Genomic DNA, 23,173 nt, shown 5'->3' with positions numbered 1-23,173 from the left:
ACACCGAGGAAACTGCTTCCTTATTCAACATTTTCAAAAATTATCCCTTCCCTCCATTTGCATGAAAATAAATTTGACGTACTGGATATGCCCCGATTTTTTTTTGTTTAATTTGATAATTCAAGAAGAAAAATCAGACATTCTTCGTTGAGAATGAAAATCATCGTTTTATTTATGCCTAAGTAGTAGTTTCGGCTGTCAACTGCAGCCCTTTTTTATGAAAAAATATATTATAATGCATAATTGATTAAATCAGCAAAATTTAAATACATATTTATAAACATTAAATTGATACTAGGAAAATGTGTGCCTTCACCCGCCAACAGTCCGAGTTTTTACCATGAATTAGATAATAATATTGTATAAATTTTTCTGAAAATTATTTTGCTCATTATTTTCATATTGTAAATTAGTAAACTAGTAACGCAATAATACAAAAGATGACTATATATTAAACGACGAATGTCCGATTTTTTTCTCTTGTAATATATGAATCCTCGAGTGCCAATAATGTCATTATTATTCCTATTGGTATGTGTTGCTTGAGAATGTAAGTGTGTTGATTCGTCAGTACGCATGCTCTCTATATTTTACATATGAGTAAACTCTAAAAGAATAAAATGTTGAAATGATAATTTTGCACGTGTACTGTAAGATCAGATATTCAATAAATGAGTTTGCATTGAACCCGAAATGAAAATAAAAAAGATCTACAATAGACAACAATCCACGTAGAACTAATTTTTCTGTATTAACATCCTAATTTGCAAAGCACATACGATAGCCATTCCTAGCACATCGTTCAGCACTTGACCTTGTCTCTGTTCACACCACCAGTCTAGTCTTGTTCAAAAAAAAAAAATTATTTCACCCTAATCAGTCTTTACAGCCAATTGCGGAAGGCGGTAAAAACTGTCAAAAAATTCCAGCTGTCTTGGATGAAAGGTCGCCACTTGCTATTTTATAAAAGACATAGAAGGTAGTGTCATGCAACACATAGTAAGAATAAAAGAAAGGCATTATTAAAATTCAATCCTTGTGCTTACTATTTAAAAGTGCATGCGCTTCTCCACTAATTAACCTGCTCCAAAAATGAGGCACCTTGAGTAAGCTCATCACGCCAATTTGGCCGAGCGAAAGATGCTGCTGATGGACTGGTGTTACCATTTTAAGATTCGGCGCTCACGCATTAATGTCACATTCCAATTAAATCGTCTTTTCCAAGGTGGTCAGCGTGACGGTGGGGTGGCCAGCGCACTTGAATTAGTATAAAAAGCGCCGAACACGAGCCAAAGTCAACTCACTTTCATCCTCCAAACCAAACCCAACGCAACCATGTACAAGGTACGTGCACTCCGCTTTATTCTTTTAGCAGAAACACATTTTGTTCTAAAATCTAAATTTTTAGTCGTTGCATTTCAACTCTAATCCAAAAAAGAAATTTTGTTTTTGGATTTTGAGTTTCTAATTGAGTAATGAGCTTGCATACCATTTACACTTTGCTATTTTTCATCAGAGATTTACGCCCCCTGACGCATAATCAAAACTTCAGCCCTTTCTTTACTCTGTTCACGATTATTTATTTTTGAATTTTTATTTTTCTACTTACGACTTTTTTAATTTATTTTTCTTTGTAATCCTCAGCTCGCTATTTGCTTGGCGCTCTTCGCCGTTGCCTTCGCTCGTCCTCAAGAGGACAAGGATGCCACCGCTCTGCGACATGAGCAGGATGGACCCAACGTCGATGGATCATACAAATACAGGTGAACCGATTTATATTTCTTTTAGAAATGTTTCATATTATAAAAAATTGCTAATTTTCTGATTACGAATTTTTACATCAGTGAAACAAATTTTAATTAAATTTAAAATTGTGCATTGCAGCTACGAAACATCAAACGGAATTACCGTCGACGAGAAGGGCTTCGTCAAGCCCAACCCCGCGCCTAGCGACCCCGAAAACACCGAAATCCAAGTTGCAGAGGGCAGCTTCAGCTTCACCGACAAAGTCACTGGCCAGAAGTTCTCCATCACTTACACGGCTGACGAAAACGGATTCCAGGCCAGAGGTGACCACCTGCCCACCCCTCCTCCCATCCCTGAGGCCCTGCAGCGCGCCATCGACCTCGCCACCAAAGCGCTGAAGAAATAAGTGATTTCACTATTTCTGTAAATACCGGCAAATCGAACGACCGCACCGGATGTAAAAATCGTGTATAAAATGCAATAAAAACAGAAGTCATGCTGAGAAATTATGTGTCTATATTTTTCAATCAGATAATTTTCACCAAAGAATTTTAGGGATGAAAGGTTTTGTCGGATATAGCAACTTCTCCAAGAGAAATTTTTTATTTTATGTTTAACATTGTTGCTGATTTAGTTGTTTTTGTATTTTAATAGTTTCGAGGAACTATTCCGTTACATTTATACATAAATTCGAATTACACAAATATACTTAAAGAAATTCACAAATCATTGATCGTCGTTTTCACATATTCTTTACAATTAGTTTCAACTCTTTGGTGATCAAAATCTATTCCTGGTAATAAAGTTTGAAAAGTTTTAATCCAGCACTATAAAGAGATTCCCTACTATTTGTTTTGGCTAGTACAGAAATTGCTACCAGACCGAGTTTTGTAGCTACGAACACTACTTACAGGTTGAGTTTCCTCAAAAAGGGAGACAGGATCTTTCCCGTTTTAAATTTGTTACTATTTTTTACCAATACCAGTCAATTTTACGCAATTATTTTTCGGTCAAAAATCGTTAACCAGTTTAGCATTATTTCCAACATTCGTGCTATTCTGGTTCTTTTTATGCACCTTTTAAAACGCGCATTGCTGTATTCTGTATCACTCACATTTTTCCTTATTCTCTCTACTCTTCGCTGTAGTCAAAATTCGTCTCAGACACCAGCAAAGAAAGAAATTAAATTTTCCCAAGCAATGAATTTACTGTGATTACCATGCCCGATTTTCAATTATATAATAAAAATTATTTCAAAACATTATTCCTGATGAAGCTGAAAGGAAAGATTTTTATCATTGCAACTATAAAAGCCAAAAGTTTCACCTTTCATACAAAACAATGAACATTTATACATGTGTGACACAAATGGTTTATGAGAGTGAGGATAACGAGAGTAACAAGGAAAGACTGCTTATGCAGACTTATCATTGCACATGAGATTGTTTCGCGAATAATGCCGTGATGATAAAAAAAAAACAGCCCAGACACGTTTGCATGGTCACTTTTACAGTCGGGAGAGTCGAAAACCTGACGCATTGGTTTGTGCGGCGGCTGCAATGGCACGGTTGCTTCTAAGATATTTAGTTTTGGGCGGCATGCTCTTACTTACATTCTACTCAACTATTATTAACTTCAAAGAAGTGGAACGTAAGGTAAGCCCATTGAGTTCATTTTCATTAAAATTTTGTTCTTTTGCGGCTGCATTTAATACAGAATTTTTTTAAATATATATTTGAATATAAAAATAATTAATTAAATTACATTTTGGGAGATTAGCAAATCGAAAAACTAAAAATCATATTCCATTTAAAAATGTCTTTTGTTTTTCTATATGACAATTTTAAAATTGAATTCACCCTCAATGCATGCAGGCTATCGTAATTTAATTCCTTCCGGCGGGTTTTGATGTCACTTAAGTGACTGTACACAGTTACTAAACTTCAATAATTGTCACATCCAACACTGCAAAAACATATTCAACGAAAGCTAAATTTTATATCCTGAAAGACCAAATTTGACTCGGGCATACAAAATGAAAGGAAAAATGTTTTTTGTAATGAGCAACGTTTTTCAATAACTATTTTAAAAATCGAAATACTTAAGGAGCAAATCAATCACAAAATATTGTGACCATTTGATTGCAATTCAAAAGAGTTAAACGGACAATAAGACACAAAATTTAGCAATGAGGAATTTGATCTTATTTCAAAAGTTGTATTGCTTTTCGTGTCAGTTTAAGATTTATCAGCTTGCGAAAAACGCAAATATATTATCTGCTGAGTGATAAATTTTCTTCACCACCAGTGCGATATGATATATTATGACAGTTACAGTAGGATAATAAATCGCTACTGTGTGATTGTGCAGTATTTCTCAATGGCATTCAAATTTCGGTCTAATATTCTCTTTTTATTGCAGCCTATTTTGGAAGTCCGTGAAAAATCCATGCGGGGCAAACGCTCAATAGAAAAGCCAACATCGCCGCTGCTTGCTACGCGGAGAAAGCCTCGAAAATTATTCGATGGTGGCAGCTTTAGCAACGTAAGCGACAAAGACTTAGAAACAATTCTCGAGAATTCTTTGCTCGACGGTCATTATGATGAACGGGGAAAATACAAAAACTATGCCAACGTTTTTCTTGCCGACAAATATCTAGAGCTTTCAAAAGTGAGCATTAAATTATGATTTTAAAGACAATTATTTACATTTAAAAATTAAAGGAGGCAGCTTGCGTGGCTACGCACGGCACCGTGGACGCGATAAAGAAAATCTTTCAATTCATCAAAAACTGGAAAGGAATGATTTCTCTAGCGCTGTTCGCACCTTCTTACGAATATTTCATCGCAATCGTGTATATTAAACACTTAAGAATGTGCCACGCTAGCATGCGAGATCAGGTAATGATATTAAGAGTTTTAAAATAATGTTAATGGAATAAAGAACGGACAGATGGCAGCAAAATTTTAGGTTTAATTTGAGTAACAGGAAAAATCTACAAAATGCTGGAATGAGAAATTTTAATTTTCCTTTCTTAAGACATTTCTATTAATTTGGTTTATTAATTCGGTTTGAGTTATGGCTACTTTATATTCCAGATTTCCTGGCATTTGTCGCTTCCAAAGGAAATTCCACCTACACTAAAGTACCTGCACTTTCTGCGCCGGAAATTTAATTGCTCCGTGACGGGAGTGCAAATTACCAACTTGCTCCTCGCCGAAGTGAGCGACGAAGATAAGAAAGAAGTGGAAAACCTGCGTTACCCTCAAAACGCGATGCGGAACCTGGCCAGGAGGTTCTGCAAGACCGAGTGGGTGCTGTGTCCCGACGTGGACATGGTGTTTCCGGATACGCTACCCAACTCCGAAAGCATGCATTCGAAACTGAACAGGTTTTTAAAATCCGACAAAGCAAGAAACTGCGAAAAGTGTGCCTTCGTCTTTCCCGTTTACGAAATTGAAAATATGAAGGGACGAGTGCCTGAAAGCAAGGCAGCGTTGCTACAGTACCTTGCAGAGAAGAAAGCCCAGATTTATCACATAACGATCTTCGCACCTAATCAGCTGAGCTCGAATTTGAGTGTTTGGGAAAAGCTGCCGCTCCTGCCCGACGTTGACATTGCTCTTCCTGTGGATTTCAATTTTTACTACGAACCAGTCTATGTCACAAGGCACGGAAGTCCTAAATTTGACGAACGCTACATTGGCTATGGAATGACGAGAAATACACAGGTACCTGCATTTGTGAGTGTTTTTCCCAATTGTGTAATAAATTTTGTACTCTTCTCAGGCACTTGAGATGCATCTGGATGGCTACAGATTTTTCGTGCTTGACTCGATTTTCCTTTCACATTTGTGGGGAATTTTGGAAAACAAACCTTTGCCACAGAGTGCACCGCGAAAAAGGCAGTTGCAATTAAACATAAAACTGTTCTACACCTTTTTCATTCGTGAATTGGCCTTGAAGTATCAAATTAACATAGATAATGAGGTACTTGCGAAAATTGGAAGAAGGCCTACAAAATTTACATATTTACCAAAGGTGAATATTGTTTATTCTAACAATAAGAGTTGATTTGCTATTTTATCTAATTTATTTCAATCAAGAACTTCACCATTTCCCTGTAATAAATCTGTAATAAATAAATTGGTTTTGATTATTCTTCGTCTTCCTCAAAAAGTTTGAAATCCTTTTCATCCGTGAGACTTGTGATAAAGATGTGCTCTGCAGTGGCTGGAGGTTCTAAAAGAATAGTGATTTAAATGATTTGTATAATATAGCCAAATTAATTTTCTTACTAAGTTGGAAGTAACCGGCTGGCGCACCAGCATCTTTTCTCGCAGAGTTCAGCGCATGTGTGATCGCAAAATACGCCGCAATACTCATGTTCAGCGGCGGCTCTCCAGTAGCTAGAACTATATTGTAAAAATCACGCGATTGGCACAGCAGGAGCACTCACCCTTGGAATTCAAAACACCGTTTGGATTTTTGGAGTTCTTCCTGAAGTAAACTCTAAAATCAGCAGGTATATCCTTCGCGCCAGGAATTTTGTAATTCTAGATTCAGCATGATAATCAATATTTAATTTTGATTGGTAATTTAATTCCACTTACCCAAGTTGAGTTTGTTAAAAGTCGCCCAGTGTAGTGATCGTAGACCAATTCCTCGTAGAGCCAGTAGCCGAGGCCCATGACAAAGGCACCCTCCATTTGTCCCACGTCCACCATAGGACTCATGCTCTGCCCAGCGTCCTCGAGAAGGTCGACACGGAGAATCTTCAAATGATCAATATTTTTAATAATATCCATTTTTACAAAATTAAAAGCTGCTATTTTTACTTGCTTTTCCCCAGTTAAAATGTCAACTTCCATTTCTGCCATTGCTGCGCCCCATATGAAATAAATACCGACGTTGTCTCTCTTGGTAAATCTTTTTAAATACAGTAATTTCAACTAACTATCAAATAACAATTTTATTTATTACGTGTAAGACGCAGTTAAGCTTATCTCTTGTGCGTGAGCTTCTCGAACCAAAGCCTTCCACTCGGCGTCGGGCATTTTTTCTTTAATCACTGACAATCTACTCAAGATTTCCTTGCAGCACTGCATCGTGGCCTGCACAGCAAAATTTTTTTACGACCTGTTCAACTTAATAAAATTGTAAGCATACATAGCTCAGGCTCTCACTGCCCAGACTTGCTCCAGTGACGGAGGCATTTGCCGCGACTAGGTTGTTGCTCGGCTTGATGGAAATCATTGAAAGCGGCAATCCGAGGAAATGTGCCGCAACTTGAGCAACCTGCAAATAATGTTAGAATCAAGGCTCACATAAATTTGCATAATCCCGGAAATAAACCACTGCATCGCAAAAAATCCTTTATGCGGGGTTTTCGTAATTTTGTGCATTTTTCTGAAACACATTTTTTTAAATAAATATTTAATATATTTATGGCCAAAATCAGTACTCAATAAATCAATTCTAGAATACCATTGAATTCTCAATTTTATGGATTTTTAACTTAAATACAATTCCTGTCTGGTGCAAAATATGACCTTTGAGGAGAGAAACGCAGAAATCCCCAAAATTTATGTTTTTTGCGCATTGCAACGTGGGCGAACCCTGGTTAACTGGTTAAAACGGCCATTAAGGAAGAGAGAAAGTATTAAGTGCACGCACCTTTGTGTTCAAGCCTTGACCCATTTCCACTCCGCCATGAGAAATGGCGACTGAGCCGTCGATCTGGTAGACAGAAACAACCACAGGGCGGACACCCCAGAAGTCAAAAGGATACTGCACTGGAACCAAAGATACGCCTCTCTTTTTCCAGCGGTTCAGCTAATAAATAAAACACTCAATCATACTATTTTCTCTTTTGTTTCTCGTTAATTTTACCGAGTTGAATTCTTCGACTTTCGCTTTTCGCGCGTCATAGTCGGCCTTTTCCTTTAAATCGGCGATCATGGCGGGCACGGGGTTGTCAACTGCGTACATATTGGCTAATCGAACCTCGAGCGGATCTAAATTCATTTCGCCCGCGATTCTCTCCATGATCTCCTCAAGAAAAGCGACAGCCTCCGTGGACCCGGGGCCGCGGCACCACGTGTTTGAGGCGGTGTCTGTTTTGATCTGCTGGCCGACGATTTCAAAGGTGGAGGAGTCGTAGACGCTGTGTGTAAAGTGTGCAATTGTCGTGTTCATGGTTCGTTGAGAGTCGTTGAGGTTGCAGCCTGCGTCTTGGAAAACCTTTGCTTTCAAGTATACAATTTTGCCTTTTTCGTCCACGCCGACCTGTGAAAAGCACCAAATCAATTAATTTGGAAAAAAATCCCCATTTTTTTAGCAGAAACCTCATACTCGTCGCGCACTGCGAACCTCTTTCCAGCGATTTCCATGTTTCCTGATAGCGGAAGCACCATCCTCACAGGTTTGTTAAGCGTCCAAGAAGCCACGGCACACGCCGCCGCGAGCTGCGGGGGCCTGGTGATTTTTCCGCCGTAGCCGCCGCCTAATCGACGAACTGACATATTTATCCTGCAAGTTTATTTCATTCGTGAATTGATATCAGCAAAATGATTTTTAATGATTCGCGCACTTGCTGGCCTCGACATTGAGACACTTGGCGACAACCGCTTGCGCCAGATCCATGAACTGGGTGCTGCAGAACACGTCGTAGTTGTCATCTTCTCTTGGCACCACGAGACACGTCTGCGTTTCCATCGTCATGTGATATTGCCTCGGAAGTGAGAAGTCTCCTTTTATTATTTTTGCAGCAGATAATCGCATAGAGCTGTCTTTCTCTGAAATATTTTATCCAATTTAATTATAGTTAAATATCCGCAATTAAAACAAAATCTTAATGATTAGAGGTCTCAGCCACGTAATTTTAGGTGGTGGCTGAATTTTTTAAAGTTCCTAACGTCCCAAGGAACAGGAGACCATTTTTTTCTCAGGCGCACTTTCCGATTTTTTTTTTCGACTGGCGGCTGGCGGTCACCGCGTGACCCAAAATTAGCCGGCTGGCTCTGCGCAACGCGTCTGGCTGAGAACTCTAAATAAAGATTGATCTATAATCTTCACCATTTTCCTTTTGAACAGGATAAATCCTATTGCCAGCTTGATTCAAAACATCTTCAACGGTCAGCACTGGGTTTGAACTTCCAACAGCGTACTCAATTTTGACCTTTTTTGCAGCTTCCAAGGCCACCCCTCTAGATTTGGCTACAATCATTCCAACTGCCTGACCAGCATAAAGTATTGTTCCACTGCAAAAAACCTTTTTGTCCATTGGAGGGAATAGAACTATTTGTAAAATTAAAATTTTTACTTCCTCTGGCTCCAGGTAGCCAAAACTAGCTGGCGTAAAAGTGTTGGAGTATGGCATATCCGTGTGTTTGTAAAAAGCGACCACTCCGTCAATTGCCTTGATAACAAAAAATTAATTTAAAAAAGATAATCAAAAAAATAATTTTACCAATGCTGCAGTGGCATCAATGCTGGAAATGGTGCCTGTGGCCACTGTCGTCTGGACAAATGCTCCGTGCAACTCGTCCGGGAATGAGGGAATGTCGTTTACGTACTGAGCCTCTCCAGAGCACTGAGCGAGAGCTTCGATTTTCGGTATCGCCTCATTCAAAGGGTAGAGAGTCGCGTCCGTATCGAATTCTTGGATTCCGGAAGAGAGGGGCCGCTGTAAATTTTCCGTTCCTGATCTGAGGAATTTGCTCACCTAAATTAAACAGATTTTCAATATTAATGACACACAAAAAATAGCATTGTTCTATGCCTTGGTTGGATCGAGGTGGAGAACGAATTTGTAAAAGAGCGATTGTGCTAATTTTCTCCTGTAATCCGGTGTAGGATTGGTCAATACGTCATCAGGAAGGATTTCCTGACCAAGAGCTGTGATGGCTTGGGCCAGTGTTTTGTTGTCTAGCAGAACTTTCCCAACCAAAAGCGACTCAGCAGCTCTTGCATGCGTCTGGGATATTGAAAATTCTGATTTACTAATTTATTTGGTCCACTGTTATACTTACAAATGTCGGGCTAATTCCGCCGAATACGATTCTGGGCACACTAGCCACCTTCCACGAGACCTCGTCTTCAAACTCGAAAAAGAAGCCTGCATTCACGTATGCGTGTGCGTTTTGGGCCCTTGGGGTGATTTTAAAGAGGCGCAAACGATGTGGATTGTCTTTCCGAGTGAATTGGATACTGAGAATAATTTTCTTGTTCATTCCAAGCAAAAGGAAGTCCACCATTGTTACGTTCTGGATTATTCCAGAAATATCCACTGAAATAGATACTATTACATTAAATTATCATGAGATAATTTTGTTTTTTACTTATATTCAAAGTAGCCCCGACAGCATCTAGCGTCATAAAAACGTCAGAAGGAAAATCTGGGTGTGCATGTTTGATGGACAAATTCCCAGCAAGTGTCCCTACCTGCAATATTGCATTGCTAATCACTTTTATTTTAAATCAAAAAATTAAACTCCTAACATTTCTAACTGGCACGTGGGCAACCAAATCGAAGTGGTCGCCAAGGTGAACCAAGTAATCGAAGCCGGCAGTGTTGACTTCGTTAAAAAAATCCATCGCTTCAGTCAGGGTAACGTTGCCTCCCAAGGTAATCACGTCAGGCTTGACTTCAATGTTTCGCAGTTGAGGAACGCTTTTCACGTCGATGTAAGTCTGGATTCCCTCGCTGCGGTAGATCCCTGCGCAGAGGAAACCGATTTTTGACGCAACCCGCTCGACACCAATGTGAGGCGGCGCAGTTAGCAATTTGATTCAATGGGGTACGCACCTTCGGCGGTGTTTCCTGCCACCAACTTGTACGGTGCATCTCCAACCTTGGCCAAAACAGCAACCAACTCATCTAAAGTGGCAACTTTGCGCCACACGGCAGACCCAGACTGGATGACCACAGAGCCGCACAGTTTCGAGCAAAATTCGTTTTTGTTAGGGCACATTTTGTCCATGTCCTGCGAGCCGGAAGTCTCGGGAAAATGAAAAATAGTACTAAGAAAATTTTACTTCAATGTCCACGCAGATGTTCGTCTTGCCCTGAAGAGATGAATCTGAAGCTAGCGATTTGAAAGCGTCCAAAATCGGCCTGTATCCAGTACAGCGGCAAAGGTTGCTACCAAAAGAGTCCTCAACTTCGGTTTTAGATGGTGCCTTCCCACGCTCCAGCAAACTATTTTTCAACAGATTTTTAAACCTATAATTTTGTAATTTTGATAGTCTTGTATTGAATTTTTTAGTTCACCACCTTCATGGCTTAACTCCAAAATTTACCACTCTTTTCCTCTTTATTATATCTGACTTTTATTGCGAAACATTTAGTAATTTTTTAATCACTTGCCTGTACATACTCATGACCATTCCAGGCGAGCAATAGCCGCATTGGGTGCCGTTGAACTTAGCCAGCTGCGTTTGAACTGCGTGATAGCCTTTGCGGCGGTCGCCGACGCCTTCCACCGTCGTTATATCCCATCCATGACAAGCGAAAATAGGTGTTAGACACTAGAAAATTAACCAATTTTCCTAGCCGAAATATTTTAAAAATTTTGCTACTCAACCGAATTGACGGCGAGCGTCTGCCTCATTTTAGTGACCGGGTGGACGACAGTAGCAGAAACGACACAAGCTCCACAGCCGCCTTCGTAGCACATGAACTTGGTTCCTTTCAGATTCGCCAAATCTCGTATAAAAGAGTTTAATGTCATGTCTGATGCAATTTTCTCGTCCGCTTAAAAGACAAAAATGTTTGAATTATTATTTATTTTTATTTATAATGACAGAAGTACCTGTGAAAGGCGAGCCATTAATGCTAAATGAAACTTCGCCTGCCGCTTCAAATACTGGCTCACTGCTGAAAGGATTAATAAAATATATGTTTTTAAATATGCTCTACATAAAAATAAAATTCTGTTCATTTTTTGAAATTTTTTTACCCAATTGCACTCTAAAATTTTCAAAGAAAATGAGTAATTGCCAAATACCTTCCAAAAATAGCACTCCACATGTTGACGCTAGACGATGTTGCTGCGCTTCTGAGGAGTAGCGGTTTTACTTTCTAGCTCTCATATCTGCGCTTTTATGGACACACCAAAAAATTTTACACATCTCTCCCTCCTTAAATTCCTCTAATATCGCTATTCATTAACACTATATATGTCGTTAAAACTTACAAAGGTCCTTTCTCTTCAAACAGAATCCTCACTGTGACAGTATGATCTTACAAAATATTGAGTTACCTTGTCAGCACGGACGGTTCAAAGCTAAGTGAGTCGTGGAAAGTGATCATGTGAGGTGCATCCACTTCTTGGGAAAACGCCAGGTAGAATAACTGGTTTAAACTTCTTGCTTTTTTCATTATTAAATGCAAGCGAGGAGGGAGCTATTAATAATGAACCACTTAATGTTTATTTTTAGTTTTTCAAATAAAACCACAGTCAATAATTCAGTAACCACAAAAATATTTAACCAAGTGAAAACGATGTAGTTATTTATTGCGTCTGCCTTAATGGATAAGTCTTGCTTGTTGCCTCTCTATGCGATTTTTTGTTAGCTGCTAAAAAAATCTTGATAAATGTAGAAATGTCTCTATCGATTTAAAGAGACAAACTACAAATCGCTGTTCCCAATACGTGGATTTGAAACCAGGTTCGTAGCAAGGCTGTGAGTAAATCTTGAAGAGAAAAATAATATTGCACGTTCTCGTGTATGCGGAACAACATACTGTTTCGGCCCATACATGAGAAAGTGCGATATTTTTAACTCATAGCCACCCATCCTGATTTCAAATTCGTGCCCTGTGTGGGAATTTTCTCTTTTATATTTTTTATTATTTTTCTTATCGAAATAAATTTGAATGCTTGTCTCCAGCCGCTACTGTCTTCTCCTCGCATTTAAAATGTGAAAAATTAGCAAAATTTCTTTTTCCTGGAATTATTAATGAAATTAGAACCATATAATCCAGCAAAACATTGTAAGTTTGTAATTTGCATACTTATTTGTGTGTGTTTTGTATGATAAAATATACAGACAGTAAAAAGTGCACATTTACAATTCCTTTCAATTCATTTTATTGCTCTACCACAATAAAAATAAGTCATTATGCAAATTGACAGCCAGCTATTTGCGCAAGAAACCGACTCCTTCTTTTTTTGGTCAGTACTTCGATCTAAACTCGTTTCAGTCTCCTGGGCACGTCCTCTCCTCACGTGATGAGCGGCGGCGATCGAAGCTGCTGGCAGTTTACCGCATTGCATTACTGCGTGGGTTTTCATCCTTGGGCTGGCTGCGTACCCAACTGCAGTTTCAACTCTTACTTTTGAATCTGTTTAGAAAGACCTTTGGCTCCGTTCAGCTGTGCAGAGTGAAAACAACAGCTAGACCTGCGCCTGCGGCTCGTGATGTAAAATACTTCTAGCCTGGGCGTCGAACCAACTGGTTTGCTGATGTGCTTTAGCAATAAATTTCATCTAAATATTATAGGTTAGTATGAATTTTAGCAATTATTGATGAAACTCCTACAAAATGCATTGGAAATTTTTCTATATTTTAAATAATCCATTTTATTTTTCCGCGATGAATAAATATTTCTTCATTACTAACAGGCCAATGGTTTAGATTATTTAAGTAAAGCTAGTTTTTTTTTTAAACAAACCACCTAAAATGAAACTGATATTATGATGGAGACACTTGCAAACACCACATGACACGATGATTAGCGTGTGTCGGTTCAATATTTTGTGGCTCAAAGCAACTCTTTTGGTCAAACCGCAGGGCCTGCTAAATTTACAGCGCCTACATATGTGACCCACAATCCTATGACGCTCTCTATTCCACTATCGAATTCATTCAAAATCTATATTTTCGCAGAACAAAATGAATATCAGTGAATCCACGCCTTTATATTTTTGCAAGTTCAACAGCACTTATGAGAGACGATGTTCACTAAGGAGAAAAACCGATGCTGCGAGTTTGATTATTACACTATTATTTTTTGCGTGAGTATTAAAGGAGCTAATAAATAAAATTATTCAATCTAATCTTGTCTCTCATTAACAGATTTCTGGTAGTCGTTTTCGGATCGGTGGTGGTTCTTTACATTTCCTCATCCTTGCCTTTTTCTTCGGATATTGAAGCGAATAACAAAACCAATGATTCAAGCTCTCAGTTGGGAATCACATTAATGGCAATACAAAGCAACTCATTTAGCTCAGGTGATAATAAATTATTTTTAATAATAAACCGCATAAAATAGTATTTTTTAGCCTGTAAGGTTTTCGCAGTCGATCCAAGCATATCGGAGGTAAACGAAGCTTTGGCAAATGCCGAAAGAGATTGGCAAGAAAGGTTACTGGCAGAGAGGAATCACCCTGCAGTTCCGCTGCCACCCTCACATCCTAGTTTCCTGCATCAGCGAGCGATTTACTCGTCAAAACAATCAGTCCGCGCCATGGAAAGCGCCCACAGGATGCTCTCAACTTCAAAATATGTTTACGCGTAAGCACTGTCTTATTTAAAAATATATAAGAACTTTTAAATTGGTTGTTGAAATTTTAAGGTTTACCACGCACAAATTTACTAACTATAAATTTAATTATGGCTCTCTGCCAGTTAGTGTGAGACTGTGAGACTGTATTATTTTCAATATAAATAAAATGACACGAATGAAAAATTGAAGAGGGAAACTGAAATCTGGAGACTGCATTGTCCGAGGCCTTCGTCTGGCTCCTTCAAACTGGTCTGCGGAGTGGTGCACGGAGCCGATCAAGTGCGACACAGCCTCGCCTTACAGGACAATCGATGGCTCCTGCAACAATATAGTACACCCAGGATTTGGAGTTGCAATGCGTCCGTTTAAACGACTTCTGATGCCTTCATATGGAGATGGTAGGCTAGATCGTTTCTAAATTGTATTTATTTGTATTTACAGCCCCGTTTGCATTGTCAAAACGCAATAAGGGAGAGAGTTTATTATTTAGGGGAAAAAATTAAAACAAATATTTATTAAAATTCACAGGGATTTCGACTCCAAGAAAGTGGCTTGATCCTAACCCCCTGCCGTTGCCCCGAAAGGTCAGTTTCACCATCCATCGCCCTTCAAACCAAACAAATCCGAAATTCACGGCAAATCTCGCTGCTTGGGGACAATTTATTGATCACGACATCACGGCCACGGCACTTAGCAAACGTGAGGAATTTTGCTTAGATAACTGTCACAAAAAAATCATGATTCGTAAATACTAGGTGCGGACGGTCAAGCTATCACTTGTTGCAACACCGAGTGGCAACACCCCGAGTGCTATCCAGTGATCATTCCGCCTGACGATCCTCTCTACGGCAAATACAACTTGACCTGTACCGATTTTGTTCGATCCGCGCCAGCACCAGTTTGCACCCTTGGTAATAAAAACTGTATTTTAGAACGAAAAGAAAAATCGCACGAGAACCAAGCCGATACAATTTTAAGTAGCACTGAGATATTCATTTTTTTAAATGATTCAAAAAATAAATATTGCCAGGTTTTAAAAAGGGAGGCCACTTGCAATGTTTTAATTGGCCTAAATATCTTTTCAGTCGCATCACTGTCTTGATTTTCACATAACTATGTTGGTGTTGTTGACTAGAAATATATTCAGCAATATTCAGCATATATTTCCAGCTTTTAACCACTTACCTAGATTTTAGGGTAATTGAAAGACAGCAAATCAACCCTTAGATTTCAGAAAATGTTTTGTAAAGCACCTTTGCTTTTGCAAATTTTTTAATTAGACAAATTGATACCTCCCAAAGAAGTGATTGCGTAATTTAATCTCGAATGGAGACTTAAGAAAAATACACTGCTAGGGTTACATTTTGCATTGCAGGACCGAGAGAAAACCTGAACCAAGTGACGCCGTTCATCGACGGATCGACGATTTACGGCGCCAACAAAGAATTAGAGTCACAGGTGAGGGCCTTTTCTGGCGGCCTCCTGCACCGCTCGTGGACCTCGAGCGGCATCGAGCTGCTGCCCATCGACCGCACCTCCAACGACGGCTGCAATCGGGCCGAACAGGTGGCAAAGGGACGCTTTTGCTTCAAGACCGGTGACACGCGCTCCAACGAGAACCTGCCGCTGACGACGCTGCACCTCATTTTCTCCAGGCAGCACAACAGGCTGGCGACAGCGCTGAAGAAGCTGAATCCGCAGTGGATGGACGAGGTGCTGTACCAAGAGGCGAGGAAAATTGTCATTGCCCAGTTGCAGCACATTCACTACAATGAATTTCTTCCCGTTGTACTGGGTAAATGATTGAGTAAATTAAGTAATATTTAGAGCTGTGAATTCTAAAAATCTTCTTTTCTCATACTGAGCTTCCACTTCTTACGGGACCATCAAAAAAGTACGAATCAGAAATTAGAACCATTCTAAAAATCATAATACGTGGCCCTAAATCGGCTCAAAATCCGAAATTAAGGACGTAAGAGATTTTGTTTATAAAATTTCAAATCCCAGCATGTGGGAATTTAAAGCCCAAAATATGTATTGCTCTCTTCTCAAGTTTGGTAAATAAATGTTTTCGAGAGTAAGAAAGTCGGTTTATTTTGACCTATATTAGACAATTTTTATTCTTTATGAGGAGAAAGAAAATTAAATATTCGAACTGGCATCGGCATCATGTTTTTTTTTAAATAAAATTTGCTATTTTAATTAAGTAAAATACTTCTGAATTGGTAACAAAACTTGTGTTTTTAACCAATTGGAAACCAAACTATTTTGCTTTGAAAATCAGTTTTAAAATAGTAGACTGTTTTGCCACAAAAAATGCCAACTTAATTTCGCAGCCCTAAAGTTATATTTTTGTCCCAGGCTATGAGTTAGCAGAGAAATTGGATGTGCTTCCAAAGGCGAGTGGCTTTTTTGAGGCCTACGACGCGTCTGTCGATCCGCAAATCACAAATGAGTTTGCCTCGTGCGCGTTCCGGTTCGGCCACACGTTGCTTCAGGTGAGTTTTGAGCGTAGAAAATATTTACAAAAATTTCATTAAATTTTATTACAGGGTCAGTTGGCACTGATTGATCGTATTGGTGTCGTCAACAGGACGCTCAAACTGCACGAAACGCTGTTTAATCCTTTCGGCATGTACCAAAATGAATTTGTAGAGGATTCGTTGCGCGGCATCTCAGAATCAGAAGTTAAAGGACCTGGCAGTGCTGTTACGTCCGAGGTAACCACGCATAAAAAATACTGCCGACAGACATAAGGAAACTTTTAGTTTTTCATGCTATATATTCTTTAAATTTTTATTTGTTTAAAGCTCTAGCTAAACAAAACACGTGTGATTTAATTTATTGACTTTTTTACTCTTGTTTTGCACTTGTCTATTTTTAAACTCTTTTTAACAAAATTTAACTTAACATTTTAACATTTTTCTAATCATAAGAGTTGTTATAAAAAAATTATTATTTTAATTTTCCAGTTGCAAGGAAATTTGTTTAAAACGAAATCTAGTCCTTGCGGCCTCGACCTCGTCACCTTGAACATTCAAAGAGGCAGAGACCACGGCTTGCCTGGCTATCCACTTTGGAGAGAACTGTGCGGGGGCGCCCGTCCAAAAACGTTCGACGACCTTTTGAGCACAATGGATGCAGAAACGGTGGAGAGACTAAAATTAATTTACGATTCTGTGGACGACATTGACCCATTCACGGGCTTGGTCTCCGAAAAACCGTTGAATAGCAGCGGGATTTTGGGGCCGACTGGCACGTGCGTTATCGCTGAACAGTTCCTGCGACTAAAGAGGGCCGACCGGTTTTGGTACGAAACGCCTGAAGCGCCTCAAGCCTTTACGCAAGGTGTGTAATTTTATAGGGCAAAGTTTCACCTTTCACAAATCAAGTCGTTTTGGTTTTAGCTCAATTAGAAGAAATTAGAAAAACGTCACTGTCGTCGCTGTTTTGCGAAAATAGCGAGACTACTGAGATGCAACCACGAGCCATGGAGTCGTTGACGGATGAGAACGCCCTCACTTTGTGCTCAAATTTCCCAAAGTTGAATTTAAATCTCTGGATCGACGTGAAATAAAACTTGCTTTTTCAATGACACAGTTATTAAAGAAATGATATAAATTAATACAATATAATTATATATATGCAAAATTTGGTGGAAATATGTATTTCAGATCAAAAATCCAATTTAGTGCACGCATTTTCAGTGTATTTTTTGCAATGTATTTTTGTACCGTATTGGGTTTGACTTCTATATAGCTCTCATTTAAATTAAATGATTCTAATAATTTTTTAATCTTTATAGCGGCATTGTCTAATAATTATTATATTATTATTGCCTTGTTTACTAACCAATCTGTGATTTTGTGTGTATTTATTGTGCTTTGTAAAAATATAAAAAAGCTTTATCCCAAACATGTCAACATGATGTGTTTCTCCACACAAAACTTGAATGGTAAGTTCCGATATTTTTCATTTTCGCACAAAATTTACCAAAAAAAATCTGCAGTCCAGAATGCATGTCGAGAAATCGGAGAAATCCTGCAAAAACTCGCTACACCTGCTAAACGGCTAATAATGCTTAACATATCAGGTAGGCTAGAAATAGGAAAGCAAGAAAGCAAAAGCATTATTTTTAATATACGATAACGTGAAGCATAGTAGTGCCTTTCTTATTTTAGCGCCTTTTTAAAAGCCTACCAGACAGCACAGCCTAGCCACGCCCACTTTACTGGCAAAATACGCGCGCGCTCACCAAAATTGATGTTGTTCTTTGTTTCTTATTGTGTTTGATCCAGTATTTTGGGATTAAGGTTTTAAAATTTTAGTCATGGACTGAAAAAGCTTGGACCATCATCTGAAGAAGGGTTACAAGTTTTAAGTAGAAGAAAAATGGCCTGCAGCTTCGCAAGAAGTAATTATATTGATTTCCGGCTTCATGTTATGGTTTGTTTACTTTCGTGATTTTTTTATTAATCAAAGTCAGAGCGGATTAATTTTAATTTAATTTATTTTAGCTGGTTGGTAAACGGCCACTCTGCATAGAGTTGAGTGAAGCGATGCAGGAAATTAGCCAGAAATTCAGCACTCATTTGGCAATTCACTTCGCACTCGATCTGTCAACACTTATAAGAGAAAAAATCGACGCAAGTTTTGATTTCATCGTAATTGTGTACGACATCAGAGACAGGATGGCTGAGTTCTCTCAGGACTTTTTTCAAAAACATTTTGACAAGGTGGACAATCACTATCGATCGGTGAGTATAATATAATTCAAAAATTATAATATTCTAAATGTTTAGTTAATATCTAGGCCCAGAGAGTTGCAATAGCTTTGCCAATTGAGGCAAGAACTGCTGACAGCTCTGCAAAGTGCCAAAACCTCATTTCAAAAGCAAGCAATTACTCTATACCAGTAATCAGGGGCGATTTGAAAGTAAGAATGATTATATTTGTACATAAATGAGTATCAAGTAATACTGAATCATAAAATTGCAGAGTCCAGATGCAAGAGATGACATGGCAGAAAGACTTATGGAGCTCATTGTATCAAATACTGGCGCTCACGTTGGGTTTGCAGCTCCCATCAGCATTTTAAATTGAATGTCGTGTGTGTCGGCAAGAAAGTAGACAATTGTGTGCAATTATTCTTGTTTTCAGCATCACCATAGTTGTTGACTACTGTGTTGAACAAATAAATTTAAGCATTTTATATGTTCAAAGTTTTGCAAAATTTTCAAATTAAAATAAATCACATACTGAAGTTGCTAATCGCAATTCATTGCGAGGTTTCTGTTGTAAGCTGTCTGCTAAGCCATTCAAGGCCTTCAGTCAGTCCAGCGCCCGTCTGGGCAGAACAGGCCTGGCAGTGCCAGCTTCGGCCGCAGCACAACTTAGGCAACACCATTTGTTGGCACAGCTCCTCGGCCGACATACTGCCTTCTTGGTCCTTAAATGTAAAAGTTTGTTAATTTCATTGATGAAAGAGAAAAATCACTGCACTCGAACATTTTCAGGAAATTTTGCAAAGAGTAGAAATTCGCGTTGGAGAAAAATTAATTTATTGAGTTAAGCACCTTGAAAAACGTCAAATAATTTTTTTGTCTACATAATGGCTAATGAAACTATGAGTAATTTCTCAATGAATAAGTTATGGATGATTTCCTCAGCACTGATCTCCAGATATCCCATATAATTTGCGCATGGGATAAGCTAACGACTTGTTTATTCTCAACAAATTGAAATCTTCAAAAAAAATATTTATAATATTGTTTCGAAGAAAAAAACTAAGGGTTGAAAAATGTACCTGTTTGTTGGCCAAAATGAGCAAAGCAGCGTCCTTAAGTTCCTTCTCAGCCAGCAATCTGGCCAGCTCGCTCTGAGCCTCGGGCAGTCTATCTCGGCAAGCACAGTCCACCACAAAGACCACAGCCTAGGTTTTTTGACACCTCATTAACGTGCACCTTTGATGATTCACAATTTCTGTACCTGAGTATTGAGGTAATAGTGTTTCCAAAGGGGTCGCAACTTGGGCTGGCCGCCCACGTCCCAGACGGTCAGCTGAAGGTCACTTCGCAGCTCAAGGCTCTCAACGTTGAAACCGATGGTGGGAGTGGCTGTGACAAACTCGTCCTGTTTCAGTTTGAACAGGATGGACGTCTTTCCCGCCCCGTCTAGTCCAAGGGTGACCACGCGCATCTCCATTCGCGGCCCCATGTGCACTCTGTTGTCCTGTGCGAAACATGGTTTGGTAAAAGAGAGGTTAACAATTATATTTGAAACAACTCCAAATCAATTAATTATATAATTTAAAAAACTCTTGACACAAAACTCGCTTTTTTGCTAAGCAAAAAATGAGTAAATATTAGTTAAAATTTAATTCCATCATCTGGAAAAATCAGACTTTTCTTGCTGTTTAAAAAAAACATGTGAACCCTTTTTAAATGGATTCTAAGATATCATTAAATTAAATAGAGACCTTTGTAAAGGTGACTGGAACAGCAGAATCAGGATGTCTCTGCTCCAGAGGAAGATCTGCAAATTGCTGTTGCTGCTGTTCAACAGCTGTGAGTGCTTCTTTCAGTTCTTGGCCTGCCAGTAGCAGCCGTGAGTCGTCTTGGGCGCACAACTGACTGCACTGAACACAAACTGCTGCCACCTAAAATTGGATTTTGCGATTCATTGATTAATTTTATATAATACATTTTTTAGTTCTTAAAATATCAAAAATTATTTTTGAAAAGTTGAAAATTTCACTTCATTTAACAAGAAAAATCAAAGAGAGAGCACAAACAACTTACATGAGACATGGTAACAGTGAGATCCTCTTGCAGCTGCTTGAGGGCACAAAGCCTCTCTCTTGTATGCGCCTCAAGGGCAGTGCAAGCGGCATTCTCCTGCTGCTCGAGGCTCTCCCTCAGCTGCTGGAAGTGCGCTCGAACTCGGTTGCGGGCATCTTCTATCGTTCCTCCTTCCATCCTTTGCAATGAGCCCTCTACAGCAGCAAAAAATTTATTTTCTTCCCATAAAAAGCCATCTGACTTCATACCTATTTTGTGGACAGATTCTCCCAAAGCATCCATGAACTGCCTCATGTTTGAGACGGCCCCCAAAACACTCTGTCGCAAACCTTCTGCTTCCACCTCCACAAGTCCGTGCTGAAATTTTTAAAATTCAAAACCTAGTTTGAATAAAAAAGGAAAAATCAAACCTGGTGTCCTTTGTGCCGGCCATAATCTTTGCAGACGAAGCACATGAGTGGATTTTGCTGGCAAGCTGGCTCCAGACAAGCGAATTCTGCCACGTGCGAGGGGTGGAAGTCGCACTTTGCACGCTCCCTTGGTTTCTCAGACAGTGGCACCCTCCGGTGTCTGCCAAGTGTCCTAGTCGCGTGGGTGCGTTCAGAGCACTCCTCGCAAAGGTGAGAGCCGCAAACCACGCAGTAGACAACTGCCTCGTGCGATTCATCTTCGTCACACATCTAAACTAAAGATTTTTCATTGAAAAACATGTATTTCACAATAGCACCAAAAATATTTAGCACAAAAATCATTGTTTTAATTGTTTCCAGTTTTAATATAATGCAGCTTCCTCAGCGTAAAGCGAGCTATTTCATTTTTTGTGAATTGTGAAAGTTGACACTTTCTACCGGCTTGAAAAATTAAAAGATATTAAAAAATCTAACATTTTTTAATTTACTGATACTGACTGAACAAATCATTTTTTAGTTGTGAGTTCTATGTAATAAATAAATTTAATGTCAAGTGTTTTAGACTGCTTGCAATTTTCTGAATCCGCTAGGTCTTATGATGATTTAGCATCCACAACTTCAAAATTAGTTTAATGCCAATATATGCTCCATATTGGTGACCTGTCTATCTGGAAGAGCACCGTCCAAGAGCCTTGAAAGACCCGTAGCCGTGGCTGTCGATGTGGAAGGAAGGCGCTCAACCTGAAGTCGCTCCAGCAGCTCCAGGAGTGCAAAATTCTTTTTCAGCCCCCAAACTCCACTGTCTCCTAGTAAAAGCCGATGATTAAAATATGGCTAGGAGAAATTTAGTATGTTACCAGTGGGAGTAGGCTGCCGGTCGAAGGGACAGAGGACAGAGCCGTGCTGCAGAGGAAGGCGCAAAAGGCACGAATGGCACACGGTGTGTCCGCAGTGCAGCAGTCGGGGCACCCTCTCGCCGCTCGGACCGAACACGTCCTCGCACACTCGACATTCCAAAACCTAAGTTCAATTTTAACAAAATTAAATTCTTCATCTCTCTTTCGTAATTTTGACCCTCACGTTCGGTTTGGTGCTCATTTTCGCCTTTCGCCTTTTCTTCTCGCACTTTTATACGCAATTAATTGCGTAATGTAGTCTCGAACTCACTAATAGCAGTCAAGTTGCATGCTATCAACCATCCACTTTACGGCCTGGAAGAAATTAATTCGATAGAATGTATTAGACAGAGAGTAAAGATTGATTTGCATTCAGGTTCAAGGTATAATGGGAATAGGAAGTGGGCGCGGTTCTGCGGATATCAGGAGCAATATCATTTGAATGCCCATCTTGAATAAGCGCGCCAAAGCGGCGTTTAATACACTATTTATTATGCACTATAATAATAACAGTAGGCGTTTTAAATTCCCCAAACAATCGCAACCACAGAATTGAGCGAATTGAGGGAAATAATACAGTTTTCGAATAGACGAAATGTTTATTTATAGCAACATAACTCATGAAGTCGGCTTGGGAAAAATAATGCCAGATGAATTCTTTAAATGAAATAAATAGAATGTTTTGAATTATTTTTAAAATTTAAAACAAAAATATATGTTTCAAACCTAATTTTGTGAAGAGTTTCTTTTGGTTTAATTAAAAAACTCTGATATCAACTTATCAACGAGGGGGAAGTCTTGTTATTA

At 39.1% G+C, this 23,173-nt stretch overlaps 5 protein-coding genes across 5 annotated transcripts; 3 read left to right on the top strand and 2 right to left on the bottom strand.

Moving 5' to 3' along the window:
* The first annotated feature begins 1,187 nt into the window (after nucleotides 1-1,187).
* Nucleotides 1,188-2,252, top strand: LOC135934041 (endocuticle structural glycoprotein SgAbd-3-like). Its single transcript, XM_065475546.1, has 3 exons — nucleotides 1,188-1,344; nucleotides 1,645-1,763; nucleotides 1,885-2,252. The coding sequence occupies exons 1-3, from the start codon at nucleotides 1,336-1,338 to the stop codon at nucleotides 2,150-2,152; spliced, it is 396 nt and encodes a 131-aa protein (XP_065331618.1). The 5' UTR covers nucleotides 1,188-1,335; the 3' UTR covers nucleotides 2,153-2,252.
* Nucleotides 2,253-3,273: 1,021 nt separating this feature from the next.
* Nucleotides 3,274-5,861, top strand: LOC135934739 (beta-1,4-glucuronyltransferase 1-like). The gene is made up of 5 exons (XM_065476698.1): nucleotides 3,274-3,401; nucleotides 4,168-4,416; nucleotides 4,470-4,646; nucleotides 4,845-5,477; nucleotides 5,536-5,861. Exons 1-5 carry the CDS (start codon nucleotides 3,306-3,308, stop codon nucleotides 5,818-5,820), a joined length of 1,440 nt encoding a protein of 479 aa, XP_065332770.1. The 5' UTR covers nucleotides 3,274-3,305; the 3' UTR covers nucleotides 5,821-5,861.
* LOC135934747 (uncharacterized) lies at nucleotides 5,852-12,071 on the bottom strand. The gene is made up of 25 exons (XM_065476710.1): nucleotides 11,946-12,071; nucleotides 11,757-11,848; nucleotides 11,562-11,626; nucleotides 11,334-11,503; nucleotides 11,117-11,277; nucleotides 10,786-10,948; nucleotides 10,556-10,733; nucleotides 10,249-10,466; nucleotides 10,089-10,191; nucleotides 9,780-10,036; nucleotides 9,530-9,724; nucleotides 9,218-9,472; nucleotides 9,071-9,166; nucleotides 8,824-9,019; nucleotides 8,339-8,543; nucleotides 8,094-8,277; nucleotides 7,639-8,034; nucleotides 7,423-7,581; nucleotides 6,916-7,044; nucleotides 6,730-6,860; nucleotides 6,585-6,675; nucleotides 6,360-6,521; nucleotides 6,206-6,302; nucleotides 6,045-6,155; nucleotides 5,852-5,988 (listed from the first exon to the last, which is right to left on the bottom strand). The coding sequence occupies exons 2-25, from the start codon at nucleotides 11,777-11,779 to the stop codon at nucleotides 5,903-5,905; spliced, it is 3,831 nt and encodes a 1,276-aa protein (XP_065332782.1). The 5' UTR covers nucleotides 11,780-11,848; nucleotides 11,946-12,071; the 3' UTR covers nucleotides 5,852-5,902.
* A 910-nt stretch (nucleotides 12,072-12,981) lies between these two features.
* LOC135934722 (peroxidase-like) lies at nucleotides 12,982-18,181 on the top strand. Its single transcript, XM_065476673.1, has 12 exons — nucleotides 12,982-13,254; nucleotides 13,642-13,769; nucleotides 13,831-13,985; nucleotides 14,037-14,268; nucleotides 14,450-14,658; nucleotides 14,789-14,959; nucleotides 15,016-15,171; nucleotides 15,636-16,055; nucleotides 16,622-16,758; nucleotides 16,813-16,980; nucleotides 17,233-17,608; nucleotides 17,668-18,181. Exons 2-12 carry the CDS (start codon nucleotides 13,648-13,650, stop codon nucleotides 17,835-17,837), a joined length of 2,316 nt encoding a protein of 771 aa, XP_065332745.1. The 5' UTR covers nucleotides 12,982-13,254; nucleotides 13,642-13,647; the 3' UTR covers nucleotides 17,838-18,181.
* Nucleotides 18,182-18,754: 573 nt separating this feature from the next.
* Nucleotides 18,755-22,765, bottom strand: LOC135934732 (E3 ubiquitin-protein ligase TRIM23-like). Its single transcript, XM_065476685.1, has 10 exons — nucleotides 22,551-22,765; nucleotides 22,328-22,490; nucleotides 22,131-22,276; nucleotides 21,471-21,740; nucleotides 21,309-21,417; nucleotides 21,061-21,254; nucleotides 20,739-20,918; nucleotides 20,249-20,491; nucleotides 20,067-20,192; nucleotides 18,755-19,709 (listed from the first exon to the last, which is right to left on the bottom strand). Exons 1-10 carry the CDS (start codon nucleotides 22,566-22,568, stop codon nucleotides 19,539-19,541), a joined length of 1,620 nt encoding a protein of 539 aa, XP_065332757.1. The 5' UTR covers nucleotides 22,569-22,765; the 3' UTR covers nucleotides 18,755-19,538.
* Between the last annotated feature and the right edge of the window lie 408 nt (nucleotides 22,766-23,173).

Source organism: Cloeon dipterum, chromosome 1 (genome assembly GCF_949628265.1).
Source record: "Cloeon dipterum chromosome 1, ieCloDipt1.1, whole genome shotgun sequence".
NCBI lineage: Eukaryota > Metazoa > Arthropoda > Insecta > Ephemeroptera > Baetidae > Cloeon > Cloeon dipterum.
This window is presented reverse-complemented; position numbering and strand designations above follow the sequence as displayed.

What these genes read in the sequence shown, in the direction of transcription:
- LOC135934041 (XM_065475546.1), top strand. An exon ending in GATGGATCATACAAATACAG is followed by an intron (nt 1,764 to 1,884) that starts GTGAACCGATTT and finishes TGTGCATTGCAG; the next exon opens with CTACGAAACATCAAACGGAA.
- LOC135934739 (XM_065476698.1), top strand. Translation starts at nt 3,306, where the DNA reads ATGGCACGGTTGCTTCTAAGATATTTAGTTTTGGGCGGCATGCTCTTA. An exon ending in ACGCTAGCATGCGAGATCAG is followed by an intron (nt 4,647 to 4,844) that starts GTAATGATATTA and finishes TTTATATTCCAG; the next exon opens with ATTTCCTGGCATTTGTCGCT. An exon ending in GAATGACGAGAAATACACAG is followed by an intron (nt 5,478 to 5,535) that starts GTACCTGCATTT and finishes TACTCTTCTCAG; the next exon opens with GCACTTGAGATGCATCTGGA.
- LOC135934747 (XM_065476710.1), bottom strand. Translation starts at nt 11,779, where the DNA reads ATGTGGAGTGCTATTTTTGGAAG. An exon ending in TGGAGTGCTATTTTTGGAAG is followed by an intron (nt 11,627 to 11,756) that starts GTATTTGGCAAT and finishes TAATCCTTTCAG; the next exon opens with CAGTGAGCCAGTATTTGAAG. An exon ending in AAGTCGAAGAATTCAACTCG is followed by an intron (nt 7,582 to 7,638) that starts GTAAAATTAACG and finishes TTTATTTATTAG; the next exon opens with CTGAACCGCTGGAAAAAGAG.
- LOC135934722 (XM_065476673.1), top strand. Translation starts at nt 13,648, where the DNA reads ATGAATATCAGTGAATCCACGCCTTTATATTTTTGCAAGTTCAACAGC. An exon ending in GATGCCTTCATATGGAGATG is followed by an intron (nt 14,659 to 14,788) that starts GTAGGCTAGATC and finishes TAAAATTCACAG; the next exon opens with GGATTTCGACTCCAAGAAAG. An exon ending in TCGGCCACACGTTGCTTCAG is followed by an intron (nt 16,759 to 16,812) that starts GTGAGTTTTGAG and finishes ATTTTATTACAG; the next exon opens with GGTCAGTTGGCACTGATTGA.
- LOC135934732 (XM_065476685.1), bottom strand. An exon ending in AGAATCTGTCCACAAAATAG is followed by an intron (nt 21,255 to 21,308) that starts GTATGAAGTCAG and finishes TTGCTGCTGTAG; the next exon opens with AGGGCTCATTGCAAAGGATG. An exon ending in ACTATTACCTCAATACTCAG is followed by an intron (nt 20,193 to 20,248) that starts GTACAGAAATTG and finishes CAAAAAACCTAG; the next exon opens with GCTGTGGTCTTTGTGGTGGA.